The sequence below is a fragment of the Anolis sagrei genome, chromosome 1 (genome assembly GCF_037176765.1).
Source record: "Anolis sagrei isolate rAnoSag1 chromosome 1, rAnoSag1.mat, whole genome shotgun sequence".
Taxonomy (NCBI): domain Eukaryota; kingdom Metazoa; phylum Chordata; class Lepidosauria; order Squamata; family Dactyloidae; genus Anolis; species Anolis sagrei.
This window is the reverse complement of record NC_090021.1, coordinates 55,990,875-56,012,653: the sequence shown is the minus strand read 5'-3', so window position 1 is coordinate 56,012,653 and position 21,779 is coordinate 55,990,875. Positions and strand designations below refer to the sequence as shown.

Here is a 21,779-nt window from a genome sequence, read left to right as displayed (position 1 = left end):
TTTTAGATGAACAAGTGCACTAGTCTAGAATATCCTTTATTTTTTTGTGAACACTCTATCTTGAAAAAACAAACCTTGAAGAGGAGTATCCACTTCCATGAAGTATCTGACAGAATTACCAAGGTCTTTTTATTCCTACTTCCCAGATCATTTTTTTTTAAAAAAAAAAATGAAATATAGCTCTGCTTGGATTATCCAAAAACTAGGTAAAAACACTTCCCCAGTAAATGCTACTATTGTTTCTATGACAAAGCATCAGCATGGATCAAATGAGGTAAAGAAGGTTTGCATCAAAACAAAATGATAACTAGCGTAATATCATTAAAGCTTAACTAGAGTAATATCATTAAAGCACTTTAGAACTTTTGACTATAATTTGAGGAGGAGGAGGCAGCACAGTGGAAATGGGTGAAAATCCCTTTCTGAACTATTCATCAGTCTAGATGTGACATGTGGAAGGAGAGAAGGAAGGACACAATGGAGGGGAAGGAAAGAAAATCCAGGATATTTTTAAAACAAGAGTTTGAATGCAAACCTAGGAATATGCAGGTAATATCAAAATACTAGAAACTTTGACATTCCCAGATGTTGCTTTCTCTTCTAGCTGAGCCCTTTCATCTAATCTATCACATCCCACTTCAGAGCAAATGATAAAGAATAAACACAACCTCAATATGTCATTACAAGGATGACATCTGACTCAAAGCATTAGCAAACAACTCCTTTTGGAAAATATGGCAAGATTAACATTTTTTCATGGAAATTTAAAAGTCAGATCTGTGCATTTGGCAAATGCTAACCTACTTTTACATGGACAAGAGAATGGGGAGTATCTACTGATGTTGTCAATATGTTACTTAGGACAAAAAACTGTGCCACTCTTTAAGGACCACTTTTCTAATGACCTTGCCACCAGACAGAGGGGCCGATTCTGCTGCCTTGTGAACTGCCCCATTGCAGCAATGCTTTCTGCATCACATGTGTAAAGAGTTGTCCTCCCAGTGAGGACTCATGCTGGCTTCATGGAGTCAGTACAATGCGGACAGGTTCCCATGTTGGGAGAGAAGTGTCCAAGGATGCTTCCACCCCAGTTGAGGCTGGGGCCTTGGCTAGAAGTCACACGTCGTGCGAGGACTGGCATGGGGCTCCATCCCCAAGACAGGTGGAAGCATCCTAGGACACTAAAATTGCCCCATCTAATGAGGCCCCAAATCCTGAACAAATGGGTGATATAAATCCCATAGGTTTATTTATTTTTTTACTCTAAACGGCAATAACAATGATATCACTGATAAAAATGCAAGAACAGTAATATAACAAATATATTAACAGATATACTTTTATTTATGATTTCATTATTGATGTTCTAATTTTGATATTACCTATTTTTGAATATTTGTCTTTATTATTTCCCAATCATGCTACTTTCAACTTTCTTCTATAGCTTTCCTTGTAAGCCATTTGAGATGTTGGGTCTCATCACACTTGAGCCCCAGGTGGCTCAATGGGTTAAACCCTTGTGCTGACAGGACTGCTGATCAAAAGAACGGCAGTTTGAATTCAGAGAGCAGGGTGAACTCCCATCTGTCACCTCCAGCTTCTCATGCGGGGACATGAGAGAAGTCTCCCACAGGGTGGTGAAACATCTGGGCATCCCCTGAGCAATGTCCTTGAGGGCAGCCAATTCTCTCATACCAGAAGCAACTTGCAGTTTTGTCAAGTTGCTCCTGATACAGAAAAAAAACTCACTTGAGCATTTATCCACTTCCAATTTTGGAGCTTGGAGTTAACGAAAAACCTACACACATGGATAGATACCTTTTTAAAATTCAATTTTTAATGTTTTATTTTTAATATTTTAATGTATATTTGTAATCCTGTTTTTCACCCAATTGTCTATGTGTTTTGTAATGTGATTGATGTTATTGTCAGCATCTAATGGCTGCCATTTGTAAGCTGCCCTGAGTTCCCCCTCGGGGGTTGAGAAGGACAGGATAGAAATAAATAAATAAACCATCACCCAATTTAAAAAAAAAAGAAGCACAATTAAAGCCCTAGCAGACTGTGCAAAAAGAATCTGCGAGCCCAATCACCTCTTCCAAGATGAACTGAACCACCTAAACTGAGCTCTACAGGCCAATGGATACTCCACCACTGATATCAGAAGAGCTGCAAGACCAAGAACAAACCATGAGAGGGAAAACACAGATCCACTCAGATGAAAAGTGTTCTTACCATACATCAAGGGAACCACTGACCACATAGGGAAGCTGATGAAGAAGCACAACCTACAAACTATCTACAGACCCACTAAGAAAATCTGACAAATGTTGTGTTTTCTCTTTGTTGCAGACTGCTGCTCTCAACTTATGATATCATGATTTTGTTTTGACTCAATAGATGGGCTTGCCAACAATGAATCATATGCAACAGCATGATCTGTTATATGTTACTTTCTGGGAAAACAATAATATAAAACATGTTATTACTATTTTAAATTTAAAGGTATTATTTGTTAGTCCTAAACTTTTCCTTCTGTGGGTTACTTGTGTCTATTTTTTCAAAAATAAAGAAAAGAAACAAAAACAACAGCCAGTAACATATTACTAATGCACCACAATTTAAATTAAGATTGGAATTATGCAGATGTTGGATTACAACTCCCAGCAGTCCTAGAACTTCATCACATGCAACCTCTCCCCCTCTCCCCTCATTTCCACGCTGTTCTAAAACAGTTCATAGACAAAGTACCATGGAGCCCATGATATGACACAGACACACTTCTGGCTGTCATCTGTGGTGTTTAGTCAGTGATCTGTCAGAAGTGTGGAGAAAATTTGGGGAACTGAAGCTGTGGGAGAAATTATCTTCTGAGCTCCTGATGCATCTGGAAATGGAAGAATGCGCATAAAAACACGTAGGATGGGATACATTAGGTTTGCCTGTGTTGAATCATTTCAGTGATGTGGAAAAATGGGCATTCTTAACAATGGTACGTTGGGTCTCCTGTAGGCTAACAGGGTAGAGGAGGAAAGTCAATGGTGTCTGTCTTAAGAAGGGTGCCTTGGGTCCTCTTAAAGCAGATGGTTGAGGTGGGAGGAGGAGATCCAGTGTGATGGGGGTAAGTAATTTCTACATCTTTCATAAAAACAGAATCCCATGCAAAGAAGATGATTCTACACGCAAGAAGACAATTTCTCTCACTTCCCCCCACTTCCCCCCATTTTCTTCAGATCTGCCTGTTGAAGTCCCTAGTCAGCATAAGCAATGGCAAGGAATGTTTGGAGCTGTGGTCTAATTACATATAAAAGGGCACATGATTCCAATCTCTGCTTTAAATAATGAAGAACATTAATGAATTACTCCTTTAAAAGCAGAAGGAAACTACTGGGTTTTTTATTTAAAAATTGTTCCAAACCCTTTCTCATAGCTACAGTGTATTTGAAAATTAAAGCTGTGGAAAATAAGAGAGAATCATATAAACTATGGTGAGGATAAAAAAAAATCATATGGTCACTCATACACAGATTTTGCAAATGAAACTACAATAATTTGAAGTTACAAAAGGGTAGATTTAGACTGGACATGAGAAGAATCTTCTTGGCAATAACACCAGTTCAGCAATGAGACATCTTCAAAAGGAGACTGGACAGATACCTGCTGGGAATGTTTTCGCTGGAGATTCTGCATTGAGCAATAAGTCTCTATGGCCCAAGAGGTCTTTTCCAATTCTATGGTTCTATGAATCTATAAAAACTTGACACCCAATTATCCATCTACAATATAACAAAATACAAACAAGTTTACAGAGGGTAGTAGCAAATCATATATTTCAAAAAGATTTATCACAATCTGTACATCACATAATTTCATAAGGCAGCAAGCTGAGACTCATTGTATGGAAACAGCGGGACTTATTTAAATGTAAAAATAAAGTTATGGTGGCATATTTGTAAAGCTAACTCTTGATTTTTAGGAGCTATAATGAAAGAGCACAAAATGCTTTCAAATGAGACATAGGTTGCCCACCAAAGCTTAAGATCCCCCTCCAAATATTCTCAACATAAAGGGGCCAAACTGGAGGACAATGGCCAGCCAGTCCCGTGGAAGGATGCAGAAGTGTGCCATACCCAGATAGCATTCTAGCTTTGTTTCCACCACCACTGCTCCATTAACAAGAAGAAAGAATATGCAAATATCACTTCTGTCTGGAGAATTGAACCATTCCATTTTAGTCTACTCATACTGTATCCTATGTACCCAAGCAACAAATACACTGCTCTACCAATTCTGTTATAGCTGGAATACTTTCCAGTTTCTCACTGTTCTTAAACAGAATATGGGTTACTGCTTTATTATACTGTAACAATTATAGCATTACAACATATCAGGTCTTTTGATATAGAATGGCAACTACCCCCTTATTAAGTACTGCCAAACTGACTGGATAAATATGTGTTCTGTTCATAATGGAAAAGTAAAATTTCTAAATACTACAAATGATTTCACTCTAGAATAGTCAGTCACAAAACCAACAAGATGGGTAATTATACATGGTACCGCCAAGGATTTCACATGAGAGGCAGGTGTGGACAAATTAGCTTACAACAGAAACAACAATGCCATTGCAACTAATTTATATACCTGTATATATTCATGGATAAGTCTCTCAATTTTAGATAACAAATCGACCCAAGACACGTCTGTCAACTTATCCACAGGTCAATGTAAGCACTGAACATAAACTCTTATTTAAAAGGGGGCTTTTCCCTTCTGTGTGTAGAGTTTCAAAGGGTCATTCTGCTCAGTCAATCTTGGGAAAACCTAAGAAGAAGCACTGACTCTTTCTGCTCTGTCACGTTGTTATTTCTGGCCCAGGAAAGAAAATTGTGGTGGTGTCCAGGAACTAGTATTTTCCCCTTTCCGTAGAATGATCCTTGACTTATCTGCAGGTCATTCCAGAATCCATAACTTTGGCACCAAAACTGTCCTTGGCTTATACATGAGGCCAGCTTATAATATATGGAGAAGGAAGATTCATGGAATTCCCATACTGTCAGATTTGACTATAAATGAGAGAGAAAACATTTAAAAGCTAGTTTAACTCCAATTTTGACAGAATTATGCAAAGTACTGATCCTTGTCTGTCAAACTGGTTCATCATTTGGATAGCTCATTCAAGATGACCTATCCAAATGATACATTCTGAATTCACCGTCTTCTCAATTTGGAAGTTACCAGCCGCCAAGTCTCCATTACTATATAAGGTTAAACTTGTTAATACTATTTTCTTCAGCTAACTTGACCCTAGCCTTTAGCTCAGTACTGTAGTAGCTTTTAAAACCGACTAGTTGCTACAACAATTGATAAAACATATTAGTATACATAGATTACCTTAAAGGCACAGGTTTTTTCCAGCATGATATACCATAACTTTGGTGAACAAAAACAGAATTTAATACATTTTAATATTTGAAACTACAAAAATCTGTTCCTAGCAGACTCCATCTCTAGGTTTCATAAAATGAAAATTAAATAGGATATAGTAAGTAATCCAAAAAAGACCATCTATTTCTCCTCTGTCTTTAACAGATACTTGAGGAAAAGATATCAGTTACTGAAACTTTTCAAGCAATATCACTTAAACCTGTATTTAATAATAGCTGTTAAAAGAAAATGAGCAGAAGCCAAGACAAAGCTGGCAATTTTACATATTGGAGACATTGTTCAATAACAAACTTTTATTGTATTCCAAATCATATCAAATATTCAAAGTCAGTTGTGCAGACTTAATCAAAATCCCAACCATGAATTTGCAGGCCCTAAGCAGGACTGTTAATGAAAGGGTGCCTTGAAGGTCTCTCATTCATTGGGTATCCATCAAACATATTTGATGGATATTAAAAATAAATTCAAATCCAATTGTACAAAAATGCTCAGCACATTTTTATTTTTAATGGATTTAACACCACTTAATGATTAGAGGCTCCCCTCCCCCTTTTTCTTGTTGCAGCATTGCACAAGAAAGAATCTAATTCTTTTAGCACAAACAATGGGCAGAATAAATGCCACTTGAAACGGTACCAGCATGTCTGATAGTTCATGAAGCTTCACCCTCTCAATCTGCCACTCAAATAAATTCCTTCTGGGATTTTATGTATGGCAAATGTAGAAAGTTTTATGGGGGTATCTGATCCTTAGAGGCACAGAAATGGCTTGCTACCACAGTAGTTCAGTTTCAGATAGCCCCCAGGCTATTATTCATCATTTGAATGGGACATCATGTTGTTCTTTATTAACTAAAACTGGCAAGCAGTAATGGGTTCCATATCATGCAAAGAGTATCTGGGAGATCTGGGACTAAAGTCGAAATCTATCCTATCCAAGTGCAAATGCAATTCACTGCGTTACAATCAATCCAAAAGTGTCAACATTCAAATATGGAAGCTCCATGGGAACATAAAAGTGTTTTTTTCTTTCCATTTTTTCCTTTGCTTTTTTTTTAAAAAACCATTTAAAAATTCATCTAACTTTCCACAATGTTTTCTCACTCCAGGGTGACTTACCCTCATTCTGTTGATGATCTCATCATAGGATCTGGTTTCACATTTTCCTGCAAAGTGAATGAGAAAATGAGCCTCATTTTGATGCTACAGGTGAATTACAAATGAGATCTAAGGTGGGAGCTATCATTACATTCTACCTCCCACCTCCCTTAATCCCAATGCATATAGCCCTGGGTTTTAGAATAACATAAACAGAAAAAGCACTGAAACTATTTTTGTCTCTCTGTAGCATTTGACTCTCAGTGGAACTTTGTGGCAAGCATAAGCTAAAATTCCCATAGAGCATCTCACACGTTGAATGTTGACACTGTAATGGTTTAAAGCTTCACTGAGCTGAATACAAACATTTCAGCAAATAAAAACACTGGACATCACAGTCAGCCCTTTCAATACATGCATAATTGACCACAATCAGATATGAGAAGATAAGCAGTTAAACAAAAGAGAGGGAGATAGGGAAAGAAAGAGAATTAAAAGAAGAGGCTATTAAAAGACAAAAGAATTAAAAGAAGAAGGCTATTAAAAGAAGAGTAAGGATTTGATCCACACAACAGGATGCATTTCCATGAACAATCAACATAAGACAATGTTGCACAAATAGTATGTGAAGAGGATATAGGTCGAGGAAAGGAGGAATTTATCTCTATTGTCATTCTCAAAACCAATTATTTTCCATATGCAGGTGAAGATCCATAGGTCTTTTAATTTGAATTATGAAACAGTGGAATATGCTGCCATATAATGTGATGGAGTATCCTTCTCTGGAGGGTTTTTAAGCAGAGGATGAATGGCCATCTGTTGGGGGTACTCCGCTCGCGGAGCCCTGGCCTCGCCATTCGTAGAGGCCTGACCTCGCTGCAGCAGACACAGTGAAGGAGGAGGCTGCTGAGGTGAAGGCAAGGTTGAAGCCAGGAGGTGCTTATGACTGTGATTTTGCTGCACTTGCTGCACAAAGGTAGAAGAGGGTTGGACTAGATGGCCGCTGGTGGAGGCAGAGGCCTCGCCGCTTGTGGAGGATGCAGAGGAGGAAGAGGCTGCAGAGGCAAAATCAAAGCCAGGGAACTTTACTCAAATATAAGCTAAGTGGGGCTTTTTTGGCCCCCCAAAAAGGTTGAAAACTCAGTTTATAATTGAGTATATATGATAGTTTCTAGACAAAGTACAAAGGTTTTGATGTTTAAAGCCCTACATGATTTAGGCCTAGGTTACCTACAGGAGCCCCTAGTGGCGCAGTGGGTTAAAGCACTGTGCCGACAGGACTGAAGACCAACAGGTCGCAGGTTCGAATCCGGGGAGAGGCGGATGAGCTCCCTCTATTAGCTCCAGCTCCTCATGCGGGGACATGAGAGAAGCCTCCCACAAGGATGATAAAACATCAAAAATCATCCAGGCGTCCCCTGGGCAACGTCCTTGCAGACGGCCAATTCTCTCACAACAGGAGCGATTGCTCCTGACATGACAAAAAAAAAAAAAACCTACAGGATTGCCTTCTTCCATACAATCCAACCCAAACACTGAGGTCTTCTGGGGGGCAGCTACTCCAACCAGTCAGAACACGATTGGTGAACATATTATAGAATTGTAGCATAACAGAGTTGGAAGAGACCACATGGGCCATCTAGTCCAACTCCCTGCCATGCAGGAAAAGCACAATCAAAGCACCCCGTCATCCAGACAATCTTTTCAATGGCTGCCCACCTAAATGAGTTGTCAGAATTTAAAAACTATCTAAAAAGCTATCTCTTCTGACAGGACAACCCAGCCAATTTTAATCCTGAATTTTAAACTTGCATCTCCAGTTTAGTCTTTGTTCTGTGTATTTTAATATACAGGGTGAGGCAGCATAACTTCCTTTTTTCAAAACTTAATAAAACCCATTGTAATGAATTAGAAATTTTTATTTTCTTTTTTATAATGTAGGTGCATACCTAAAGTTTTGTTTTACATAGTTTTGAAGATCAAATTAGGTAGGTGACATCCCCCATTCTCTATTCTGGCATTTGTCATGACTCTTGCCAGCATAGCAGGTGTTATGTTGGCAATTTCTTCTTGGATGTTGGTCTTCAAATCTTGTAGGGTCCTTGGACGGTTCACATAAACATGGGATTTCCAAACACCCCATAGAAAAAAATCACAAGGGGCCAAATCTGGAGAGCGGGCCGGCCACTCCAAATCCACTCAAAAAGTAGGCCTCAATGGCAAAAGCACGCTCCTCACTGTTCCAACGCATGATGGCGACTGAACTGTGTCAGGACAAAACTTTATACTCCCGCCTCTCAAACAATACCACTAGCGCTCCGCTATGTCTTCAACCGTCTGAATGGCGTGCATTTTAAAAAAGGAAGTTATGCTGCCTCACTCTGTATATATCTATATAAATAAAAATGTAATGTTCATTTGTGGGATTAACGTAACTCAAAAAACACTGGACAAATTGACACCAAATTGGGACACAATACACCTATCAGGCCAACAAGTGACTATCACTCATAAAAACACTGAAGAACAGAGCAGAAGGGACTTAAAAAACCCTCCAAAAAAGCAAAAAGGCCCTACAGTGCATGCACAAAATGACTCCCCCTGGCCAACAAAACACACAATAGCATATCCACTCTCTCCTCCGGATTACAGCTCCCAGCCTCTCCTAGACCAGGTCCTTTAGGAGAGGAGGATGATCCAAATGAACTGCTTCCAAGCTGCAAGCTTTCTTCTCCTTGGATTTCTTTGAAAGCATCCCAACCCCTGCATATTTCCAAGTTCCTATTCCTGGACTGCACCTCCCAGAAATCCTCCAGATAGATAAGATCAATAGATTAGATAGAGATAGGTAGGTAGGTAGGTAGATTGATCTGGAGGACTGTTGAGGGTTGCAGTCCAAGAATAGGTAGAGAAGGAAGAAAGGGGGAAAAGAGGAAGGGAAAGAAAAGGGGGGGAAGGAAGGGAAGAGGAAGAGAAGGAAGGAAGGAAGGAAGGAAGGAAGGAAGGAAGGAAGGAAGGAAGGAAGGAGAGTATGAAAGAAAAAAGGGAAGGAAGGAAGGAGAGAAAGAGGGGGGAAGGTTGGACACAGTAACACGTGGTGGGTACAGCTAGTTGTAGAAATAAGTTTTAACATGTGGAGTTTATAGAATGTTTTAGAATTTAGATGATTATGTGTTGTTAGCAATGTTGTAACCCACCTTGAGAAGTGGCTGCTAAGAAATAAAATTATTACTGTTATTATTGTACCAAATTTCAAATATTTTATACCAGAGGTTTAAGATGAATGCTCCAAGATTCTTCCAATTGCTGGTAATACCTAGCCATTATGTATTATCCTTATGTATTATTTCCTTAATTGCACCTCTAAATAAATGTAGTAGTGTCAACCTAGGATTAGGAGTGATATGGCATTCCAACATCTGGATTATTTCTGGTTGTATATCCTGCCAAAATCCTTGTATCAATAGACAGTTGCATCGCAAATCCCTACAAATCATCATTTATCCAGCATAATGAAGAATTGTTATTAGCTTCATATGCCAGTGTTACTGCAGTAAGGTACCTAGGTAATAATTTAGAAGATAGAGAATGGCAGAAAACTTGGGTCATTGCCCAAGGAAACCTGTTATCGCTCACAATAAAGAAAGTAAGTTCAAAATATATCAATAGTTCCCCAGTTAACAATATACAAAGGAGTGCCCCTTCCGATACTGAACATAATGTCTAGCCATCATGACTAAATAATTTTGTTTCCCCGTGAATTTGTTTTCTAAACTAATAGCCCCTAAACATTATAGACCCTCTGCATAGGTGAATTGCATTAGCAGCCCAGTGGTTTTGGTTGCCTCTTTCTACACTTATTCCAGATGCACAATAGTTTGTTTTTTTGAAGCATAGATCAATCATAATTGCACCACAGGTTTGCATAACGACAATATGATATTGGCAGTATTATTTTGTATCGTTTTTGTAATTATTTCCATAGACCCTCCCCAAACATTTTAAAGATAAAGCTGAGACACATGTGGCCAAGCAATATCAAAGTGTGGTCAAGAAGCAAAAGATATTACTGAGGAAGATGCAAGCTAGGACAAGCTCCAAAACTTTACTTTTGCCTGAGCTTTCCAAGAGCCTGCTCCTTCCTTTTCTCTCCCATCTCCTGCATTAATAGAGTTCAAGCTGTTTTTGTAATTAGAACATATTTTGCATTAATGTACACAAGCTTGGGAGGAAGAGGTAAATTGGAAATAGGAAACAAAAATTGGGAACCTTTTCAAAGCAGGTAATATTGAGACAAAAGAGCATTAATCAGTTTTGTTACGCATCAGCATTCCTGGGCAGAGAAGACTACTGACCTGATAAAACTACAATTCCCCGGATTCCAAAGCAATAAGCTGTGGAATGTGTGAAACTACATTCATTCAGTGTACATGTAGCCTTGATCATCTATAAAACTGGGCATACCATTACATATCCTTATCTCCAAATTTTATTTATTTATTTATTTATTTACTTTGCTTATATACCGCTGTTCTCAGCCCAGGGGCGACTCACAGCGGTGTACAACATAGGAACAACAAAATTCAAGACATAGTATAAAAACAATTCTGGCCCCAGAGTGGCCGTTGGTGTTGGGGGAGGGGCGCTGATGTCACAGGGGACAAGATGGCAATGTCCTCCCGGCTCCCCTTCTTTATTCTGGCCCCAGAGTGGCCGTTGGTGTTGGGGGAGGGGTGCTGATGTCACAGGGGAAAAGATGGCAATGTCCTCCCGGCTCCCCTTCTTTATTCTGGCCCCAGAATGGCCGTTGGTGTTGGGGGAGGGGCGCTGATGTCACAGGGGACAAGATGGCAATGTCCTCCCGGCTTCCCTTCTTTATTCTGGCCCCAGAGTGGCCGTTGGTGATTTATAAGCAAATAAAAAAGCATCAGTCCGAAAGTGGATGCTGAAAATACCCCCCTTTTTTTTACATCTATCCATCAAGGGCATATTAACATGAGTACTTGAACCCTAAATGGGCGAGAATCAGCTCCATGGTGCTACATGATGTATGGAGTCATCTCACCCCAACTCAGGGCACATCTGTTCAACACCATTGTTCCTCATGCTAGGCAAAGTTGGAGAATGCTCCAGAGTGTCCCTGAAGCCCAGAGAAGCCCACACTTCAGGGTAGTGTGAACTGCTGGCCTGGTTTTGAATTGAAACTGTCCCCTCTGCTCACATGGCACAATCCCACTATCCAATTTCCCCATACTTGGTGGCATGGAAAAAACAGAATGGCACTTATCTTGTCAATTGTTCATCATTGCAGTAGCAGTTTCGCAGACCTTTGACCATTGCTCGGTGTCCTTGCCAATGTAAGCAAAGATGCCCACATGACTACTTCATCACACTAGAGAAAAAATCCACTTAAAATCTAGGTTTATTTATTTATTTATTTAGTACACTTGTATACCGCTAATATCTCAGCCTAAAACGGCGACTCATTGCGGTTTACAACATTTAAAAACAACAATAATTTCGATTAAAAATATAAAACACATACATATACAATACACAGTATTGGGCCACCAATACAGACCAATGCATCTCTTAATTAAAATCATAATCCAATTTCGTTGTCTATGATTGCCAGTCCTTGATCAAAAACTTCATCGCATCGGATTAGCCGAATGCTTGCTCAAACATCCATGTTTTCAGTTTTTTCCGAAATGCCATCAGCGAGGTGGCTGATCTTATCTCTATAGGGAGGGCATTCCAAAGCCGTGGGGCCACCACAGAAAAGGCCCTGTCTCTCGTTCCCGCCAGCCGCACCTGTGAAGCAGGCGGGATGGAGAGAAGGGCCTCTCCCGAAGATCTTAGGGTCCTGGTGGGCTGATAGGCCGAGATACGTTCGGATAGATATGTAGGGCCAGAACCGTTTAGGGCTTTAAAGGCCAAAGCCAGCACTTTGAATTGGGTCCGGTAGCTAATCGGTAGCCAGTGGAGCTGGTACAGCAGAGGAGTTGTATGCTCCCTGCGCCCTGCTCCTGTTAATACCATGGCTGCCGCCCGTTGGACTAGTTGGAGCTTCCGGGCTGTCTTCAAAGGCAACCCCACGTAGAGAGCGTTGCAGTAGTCAAGGCGGGATGTAACCAGAGCGTGGACTACCGTGGCCAAGTCAGGTTCTGCATCCTGTAGAATTCTGGGGTTTGTAGTTTAGTGAAGCTGTTAAAGAAAGGGGAGAGGATCGCCCTGCCCCCCTCCCCCTCCAAGTTTCACAGTGCCTTTTTTACATCAGCAAGGAAGCCAAGTGATAGACCCAACCTCACTGGAGCTACAAGGCCCCTACTATGGTGACAAACAATGAACAAGGTAAGGATGACTGTCCATCAAAATGTAACCACTTCAGGAGCAACATTGTGTGAATGCCAAAATTGAATCCAGGCTGTTCAGAATTAGCAGCACTTTACCCCAGATTTTGTTGCCCATGTTGATGCCCCAAGTGACTGGTAACAGAACAATGTGTCTGCACTGCAGTGTTGTGTGATGACACTGTTGCAGGAAAGATTACAACACCCAAGTTAGACTAACAAATGTGTCAAATTGTGGTAATTACTAGAAAAGCCAAATGGATTATTTAAAGCATGGCATAGCACTAGGCTTTCACTCTATATTTTTTTTAAAAAAAATGATGAAATACTATTCTAATGATTCTCTTTAGTTAGCGGCTCGGGAGAGAAAAACACCATGCGCTGCTGAATAGTATAGTACACTAAAAATGTGGTCACATAAAAATGTAATCAAGAGAAAACACAGCTACAGCCAGAAGAATTATTATTCTGCCCTACCACCTTAATACCCTGCCTTGCTGGACAAGATAATTTTATAATTAGCATGAGATTAAGTATTCATAGAAGCAAAATAAGCATTATTTCATAATAATGCTTATTTTGCTTCTATTTTGCTTCTATTATTTGCTTCTATTATTTCCCATGTAGTCAAGAAAATAGCAGGAATGATAACACCAAGAGTGGGAGGACATTCAAAAGAGAAACGTTTAAATTAGTTAAGAACACAACACCCAAAACCACAGACTGCCACTAGTCCATAAAACATAAGAAACAGAAGGGATAATATGTAATTTAATATGGAAAAATAAATTAATGCTCATGTTAGATATTAAGTTTGGCTTGAGCAAAATTTAGTTATGTTTTTAAATTTCCAACCCATTTTTGTAAGACCATGCTGACTAACTCTTGCTCTTGGAAAATTTAAAGTCTGGAGAAGTAGGCTGTTTTAAACAGTTCATATTCTTGATTTCTGTTGCTAAATAAGACATTCCCCAGAGGACAAGACAAGTTGTTTGCCCTCATGTTATTCAACTGATACAAGTCTTGTAAAAAATACTTTTGACCTACCTGAATGTTAACATATTAAAATCATCTAACTGTCCCATGTGGAGTGTAACTAGTTCAAACAACTTATTATGCGAATGACATGGAAGGTCCTTGATTGCTAATTTTTTCTTTCAAAAATAACTACAAGGTAAATGGTTTACATCTCTTCCCAACAGTCAGGATTGCTCCCAGGTCATGCTGGAGATATCTATATCTATTCTGCAATCAAGAGCAAACCACATGATATTTTTCTTATGAGGAAGTGGTTTTCCTCAGGGGTACATCAACCTGAACAATCTCAATCATGATCATGCTGCTATAATTTTCTTTCTGGCTGTGAAAATAATAACAGTTTGCATAAAGTAGAATAATCATATTTTTTAACACCAATGGTAAAAAAATGGAATCTATTCCATATCCTTGTCTATTTAAAATCTGATCTGGAGGATGGACAGATTGTCCACAACAGATATTACATAATGAAGGACATGGGTTTTCATAGGCATTAAGGAGACATTTTAAGGGGCATACAGAAGACTGCAAGGAGGGAGGAGGACATCAGAAAGAAAGAGGGGAGAACTCATCTGCACAGGCTGTACTGCAGAATTGCTACTTTAAACAGACCCCAGATTCAGTGGAGCTGTGCCTCTGAACCACATCAGCTACAGGAGGAGAATCCAGTCTGTCCAATGGTGCAATCACGTTTAACTGGAATGTTGTTTGTGTTACTACAGTAAGACAGCTAAGAGCTCTGGGGAGTTCCCAGCCATTGGCAGTTTAAACTGCTGATCATTCCCCTCTCCTAAAGCTCTAGGTGCTCTTACTGCCTATTACAGGGGAAACCATCTGATTACTAATCCATCTAAAATGTAGACATGTGTTTTCCATCTTAAGAACAGACAACCATCTTGAGCTCGAAGGATTACCTGGGAAGGAATCCCACTGGAGCATTGCAGCACACCCAAAGACCTGGGAGTTAGCCTGGACCATGCTCTGATCTACAAGAGGCACTACTTGAATATCAAGCAAAAAGTGGGTACCAGAAACATTATACAAAAGCTGACTGGCACAACCTGGGGATCACAAACAGTCACAGTGAAGACACCTGCCCTTGAGCTTTGTTATTCTGCAGCTGAGTATGTATGCCCAGTATGGAACACATTTCACCATGCTAAAACAGTGGATGTGGCCCTTAATGAGACATGTTCCATTATTACAGGATGTCTATACCCTACACCACTGGAGAATTATTATTATTATTATTATTATAACTTTATTTGTACCCCGCTAGCATCTCCCAAGGGATTCGATGCGGCTTACACAGGCTGAAGCCCAAAACACAATACAACAATACAATACCTAAAGCAAATTAAAAACAGTTAAGCAGGAAAACAATAACAGTAACAATACAACAAGACACTATTAAAACTGGGCCGGCCAGAGTAGGGGTACAGGATTAAAAGTGCTGATGTGGTGGGAGGAATGTAGGATTATAATATAAGTGCAGAGTGCAGTGTGCAGTGATCTTGGTTCTGCTAAGGTGCTTCTAGGATTTGGTGCTGGGGTTCCTAATCTGAAAAGGCACATCGGAACAGCCAAGTTTTCAAATTCTTTCTGAAGACTGCCAATGTAGGGGCTTGTCTGAGATCTTTTGGGAGGGCGTTCCAGAGTCGGGGGCCACCACGGAAAAGGCCCTGTCTCGCGTTCCCACCAAGCGCGTTTGCGACGTGGGCGGGATCACGAGCAGGGCCTCTCCAGATGACCGGAGTGAGCGTGTGGGTTCGTAGACAGCGATACGGTCACGCAGGTAGGAGAAATTACACTGTTTAGCCAGTATAGCACCACCTGACATCCGCTGGGAAGTAGCAGCCAATAGTGAAAGGACCAAGGCAGTGACATCTCTGGCCCATCCCCTGTTCAGATATCAGCCAGCATGCCAATGCCTTAAATCAAGAAATAGGTTTCTAATATCTACAGAGATACTGGCAGGAACACCTCCGCAAGCAAAAGTCCAAAAGTGGCAGGCTAATACACGGAACCTCAAGCTATGGCTGATACTAAATGAGAGACACCCTCCTAGGCACACAGAAGATTTGGAAGGCGCTGCTCTGGCACCACAAGATACAGAGCCAACCTTAAGAAATGGGGCCACAAAGTGGAGCCCATGACATGTGAGTGTGGAGAAGAGCAAATCATAGATCACCTATTACAATGTAGTCTTGGCCCTGCCACATGCAATGGAGAACCTTCTTAAAGCAACACCAGAGGCACTTCAAGTGGCCAGCTACTGGTCAAAGGACATTTAATATAATGCCAAGTTTTTAAACTTTGTGCTTTTTAAATACATTAAATACAACTGTACCAGTCTGTGCCACAGCTAGTTAGTAGCCAGCTGCATTAAACCACTATGGACCGAGAGGTCATGAATTCGAAGCCACCCCAGTAAGTTCCCAACTAGCTTGCTGTTGACCTATGTAACTCAAAAGACCGTTGCATCTGTCAAGTAGGAAATTTAGGTACCGTTTTATGCGGGGAAGCTAATTTAACTAATTTAAGATGCTATAAAACCTTCCAGCAGTGTGCAGAAGAATGAGGAAGTACTCCACAAAAGGAGCCAGTGTCACAAGAGGACAGTGAAGTGGCAGCTCCCTCCTTGGCCGGAACTGAGCATACCCTCATGAAGCCGGAAAAGCTGGACTGTTAAATTGCATCTGTGTCTGTCTATATATATATTGTATGCCTAAATAGAATTGAATGTTTGTCATGTATATGTGCATTGTAATCAGCCTGAGTCCCCTGTGGGGTGAGAAAGGTGGAATATAAATACTGTAAATAAATACCCTCAGTTTGCTACTGACACAATAAATAAATAAATCCCCCCTCCTTTTCTTTGGTCATGCAGGTACTTTTGCTGAAGTTAGCAAACGTGGCAATGAAAGCTAGGAGCTCTCTGGAGCTCTTTTGCCAGCTGCTTTGGAAATAGCAATGCACTGTCCCGATCTGTCTGCTTTTCCATGCACTGTGCAACAAAAAGAAAGGGAGATAGAAGCACCTGGCTGTGTGGGCAGTAAACCGGTTCAAAATAGAGCTGGCCCAGCTGTCCACACTATCCCATATTGCAGGGGTGTTTCACACTTTTGATAAAACTCCCGAGCATTCCTTGATTTATCCTGATGCAGAATAAAACTAGGTTATGCAATTTTACCTCAGGTTACCTAACAAAAATCCCTGGATATTGTGTGGACATCTAGGAACAAATGTTGGTTGGAACTAGAGTATAGGGTCAGTGTAGATAAGCTCAGAGAACCAGAAAGAGTGTGTCTATTTTAAACAATTTACATTGCCTCCTTTCTTCTCAGGCCCCCAACAATGCCAATGCTTAGAGCAGGTAAAGTGAGAAATAGCAAGAAAAAATCATTTTCAGTAATCTTACAAAACTACAATCCTGAGGTTTTTCAAAAGAAGAAATAATAGCAAAGCTGAATTAAAGTTAATATTTAGATAAATAAATCCAGGCTGTTGAACTGATTTCAAATGAGCTTTACAGCTACTTTTATCAGATCTTCACGGGAGGTTTCTGCAGCAACTAAAGCATTTCTTTTTATATAATTATTTTATTACACATCAACACAAAAATAGGGGCAGATATTATTTACTCCATGTGTGTGTGTGTGTGTGTGTGTGTGTGTATAATGAGAGTTAAAAATACAAAGACGTGAGGGAGCGGAAATATCAAAGGAAAAAAATCTATATGGGAAAAAATAGGGGAGGCAGAAATATAAGGTAGGGTAATTGTTGACTTCCAAACTCTTTCATCAGGGTAGTGAATCAATGTTTATTTTCAATCTTTAATAAAATATTCTATTCCCTCTCTCAAAAAAGAAAAACAAAAAAACCTTTAAATTATCATTTTCATTTTTTTCTCATTTCAAATAGTCTTTAAATATAGTCCAATAAGTTACTTTTTCTGGATGTCCTTAGTAATTCTTGAGTTGGTGTGTTAGATTGTCCATACACAGAATTCTGTAATTTTTAGTAACCATTCCTCTATTGTTGGGATTTCTTTGGCAACTAAAGTATTTCTGAATGCAATAAACATCTAGCTCCTATTGTCAATATTAAGATATTCCCTATTTGGGATAGAAACAAAATAATATATGGCAATGAAATTGTGATTTGCTTGCTTATTTTTCCATTAAAACACAGAATATCAACATTTGACAGAACTAAAGAGCCAAATAATACAGTGATTGACCACATCACATTATATAGAAACAAATAAATACATAAGGTGGCACATTACATCATCAGAGAGGGAACATCCACTTCTTGTCTGTTAATAAAATATGCCAAAAAATCTGGTAAAAGCTAAGTTTCCAAATTATGTTGTTACAACTATATCGGATTTATAAAACACTCCATTTATTTTAAGAAATGCTTATGGAACATGGCCATACAGCCTGGAAAACTCACAGCAACCCATTGATTCTGGCCATTTATCTGCAGAATTGTAGGTATTCCCTCTCACATGCATATTCACGCACAAGTAGATGTTTATGGGATACAATGTTTCAGTGGTCTTTATTCTCAATAAATAATGTAGTACTACAAAATGTTAACTGTACAAAACTTGATGTTTCATAGATATACCATAGGATGCAAAAAAGACAACTCACAGTTGCCGTAATGAGGAAACTGAGAGTACCACCAATTTCCTCACCAATTTCTAAGTTGGCCTTCTGATTAGTGCTGAAAATTCTGAAATAAATTTGCCCTAAAATATTCAGTGATGTGAACAGAATTAGTTAGTAATAACTATCTAAAGTGTTACTGTTGATAAAGTAATCTTTATTTACTTTAGATAAGAGATTATATTGGTTTCTAGCCTGGTTTCTTGATTAGTATCTCTGGGTAAGACAAAACCAAAGAGAAGCATTTAATGTCCACTTATCTAAAAGGGAAATGTTTATGCAGGTACTTAACTTTCCCATCCAAATCAGTATAGATGATATGTGGTAAAGTTTATTTGGAACCTTATAGGTGAGATTTTTGACTATTTATTTAACCCATATAAAATATCTCCAATTTCAAGGAGAAATACAATACTGATTTATTAACGTGAAAGTAGAAGAAATTAAAGACCTTGTTCTTACCCTTATTTCTCAAATCCTTTAATAACCTGGACTCCTTGTGAAGAATATCACTCACTAATTTGATCTCAATGTTTTGAGATAATAGTTCTTGTAACTTCTCAAAAAGATGCTTCCCCTGTAAGAGGAGAGGACATTTGGAAATTATTATTAAAGTAAAACACATGGAATTATAATATATAACATAATATGTATGTTGATTTTTTTATATCAAACACTATAGTGGTATTTATTAATGGAACTTAAAGCTATCTCTTAGAATAAATATTTGAAGCTGTATTGAAAAACAATGGGGGATTTTCAATGACATATGATCTACTTAAAATATTTTTTACAAGATATGTGACTTTTTAATATCACAAAATTTAAATAATTTGAAAATCCTGCTCAGCCAAAGAAGCCCAAAGGAAGGTACTAATAACTGACAGTTTCATACAGAATTATAAGAGGAAATGACACTAGAAAATATTGTGACATTCTTTGAACCCTTGGTACAGGATGATGGTGTAACTAAACATTTTTCTCATATATTTGTCATCAAATATTGTGAATTCTATGAAAATTCTCAGATTTTGAAACAGCTGGAAACAGCTTCTCTTAGTTTTATATTTCCATTCTTACAATTCAACAATCATAGTAATAAATTAAAATGTAGCCCCATTTCAAAATGCAAATGGACTTTTCTTAAGGCCCAAACTAGATGAGGCTAGAGCATGAAAGATTTATGTTGAAGCCTTGCCTGTCAACATATAAAGATGGGTTGGAGTGTTTCATTTTACTATAAAAAGAGATGTGTAGTTGAGAATTGATTCCTCCCTTCCAGTCACCTCGATATCACAAGAGCAAGAAGAAAGGCAGTAGAGATCTGTTTAGTTATTTCTGATTATACTAGTGACCTCATCACATGGGGTCTGGGCTCCGTCATAGGATGATTTCCACACAAAGCCAAGATGGAGCCGGACAGAGCCCATCACACGATGCAGGGTTACTTCCAGCGGGCTCTGTCCTGACTCCATGTTAAAATAGGCCTACGACAGACTCTGGGGGGTGGTGCTCATCTCCATTTCTAAGCCGAAAAGATACTTCCTAGGTCATGTGACTGGTATGACTGCATGGAGCGCTGTTACCTTCCTGCCGAAGTGGTACCTAGTAATCTATTCACATTTGCATGTTTTCAAACAGCTGAATTGGCAGAAACTGGGGCTAAATATGGGAACTCGCCCCATCCGCAGATTCAAACCACCGACCTTCTGGTCAACAAGATCTGCAGCTTAGCGATTTAACCCGCTGAGCCACCACAGCCCCAGTTTAGACACTACTTATGTCAAGCTTTAGACACTATTTTTAAAAACCCAACATAATATGAAATACCTGTTTTTACATTTGATTATATATATGGAATCAGTGGGAACAGTTTGCTATTATTGTTCCAAAATGTAGCATCATGAAAAATAGTATTAGTATAGAAAATAAGTATAGAACTTCAAAATGAAGTGAAAAGAAGTCTGGCTTTTCAAAGCTCTGTCCTAAACACAGTTACATTGATCCACGGGCCTTTTGTAGTTGCCTTGCATGCAAATCACATAAAAAGTTGTCAAGTAAAATACATTTAATTCTAAGGTTGCCAGGTCTGAGCAATTCCGAACCCTAAGATTTCAGAGCAAAAACATGCAATTCTGAGAAACACTTTGGTGATGTTTCAAAACAATGTGCATGTCTTGACATTTCTCTCTCTCCTCTGGATCAGAGAAGATGGGCCAGGCCATGAAACCTGTAAACCTTGTTCCCAGACTCTTCAAAACATCCATAGTAGCCATTTCACCAACACAGTATGTTGTAATTTGAAGCAAGGAGTTCAAATATAGAAAAGCATACAATGCAAAAAAAAAGCAGATCTCCAAAGGCTTGTCAAATTAAAATAATGCATACCTGGCATGCAGATGGATGACTGTGACTGAGGTCCCATTGGGAAGATACTATATCAACAGATTTTTTAGCCATATTAAGTAAATTCATCCAGCCTTGGAAAAGAGACAAATGAGAAGGTGCACTGTCTGAATAGTTTATGCCTTCAGGAATATTTTCCACCAGAGCAACCCTGCAGAGATGCAAAGGAAATAAGATAGTTTGTTAAAAAATATTGTTTCTATTTAGAAGTCTGTAATATCCCAAATCTTGCTCCTTAATGCTCCCTGAATTAAAACTCAAAGAGACGAAAGGCTACATGCTCAAGCATGTGATACATTTTCCTACCACAGAACAATTTAATTTACCATTCAGTTTAAAGGAACTTTATCTACAGTAATGAAAGTTTTTATCTTGTTCATAAAACAAAACAAAAAATGGCTGAAAAGGATTTCATTTAAGTATATCAAAAATTCCTTCCTATCAAAATTCCTATCAAAAATTGATCAACCACTGTAACTGTTGTGGTTCAGCCAGATGAAGATGAGGGGTTTGGGGGTTCAGGGCCTTTAGAGCAAGATGATTCTCCAGCTGAGGGAATTGGGGGGGGGGGGGTTGGAGCAAGATGCTGTTGTTGAGATGGAGTGTGAGAGTGAAACTGTTTTGGAAGCCAACAGGCTGGGAAGAAAGGATAACATTCGCTCATCCAAGGAAGCAGCTGGTTTAGACAGAGGTACTAGGCAGCTTCTTAGGGGGCAGAGATTCAGGTGCAGGAAAGCCCATAAAAAAAGAGAAGCAGA

At 39.2% G+C, this 21,779-nt stretch overlaps 1 protein-coding gene across 6 annotated transcripts in view; it reads right to left on the bottom strand.

Moving 5' to 3' along the window:
- PLD5 (phospholipase D family member 5) overlaps positions 1-21,779 on the bottom strand; it is a 125,360-nt gene that overhangs the window by 37,842 nt on the left and 65,739 nt on the right. For 4 of the 6 annotated variants that reach the window (XM_060753888.2, XM_060753890.2, XM_060753891.2 and 1 more), the window contains 2 exons: positions 21,004-21,172; positions 19,078-19,192 (listed from right to left, as the gene is read on the bottom strand). In XM_060753888.2, coding sequence (XP_060609871.1) covers positions 19,078-19,192; positions 21,004-21,172 — 284 coding nt within the window. Of the gene's footprint in view, positions 1-3,657; positions 3,738-6,566; positions 6,614-19,077; positions 19,193-21,003; positions 21,173-21,779 lie in introns of those variants that run through there. The other 2 variants (XM_060753894.2, XM_060753895.2) reach the window with 2 other exon arrangements.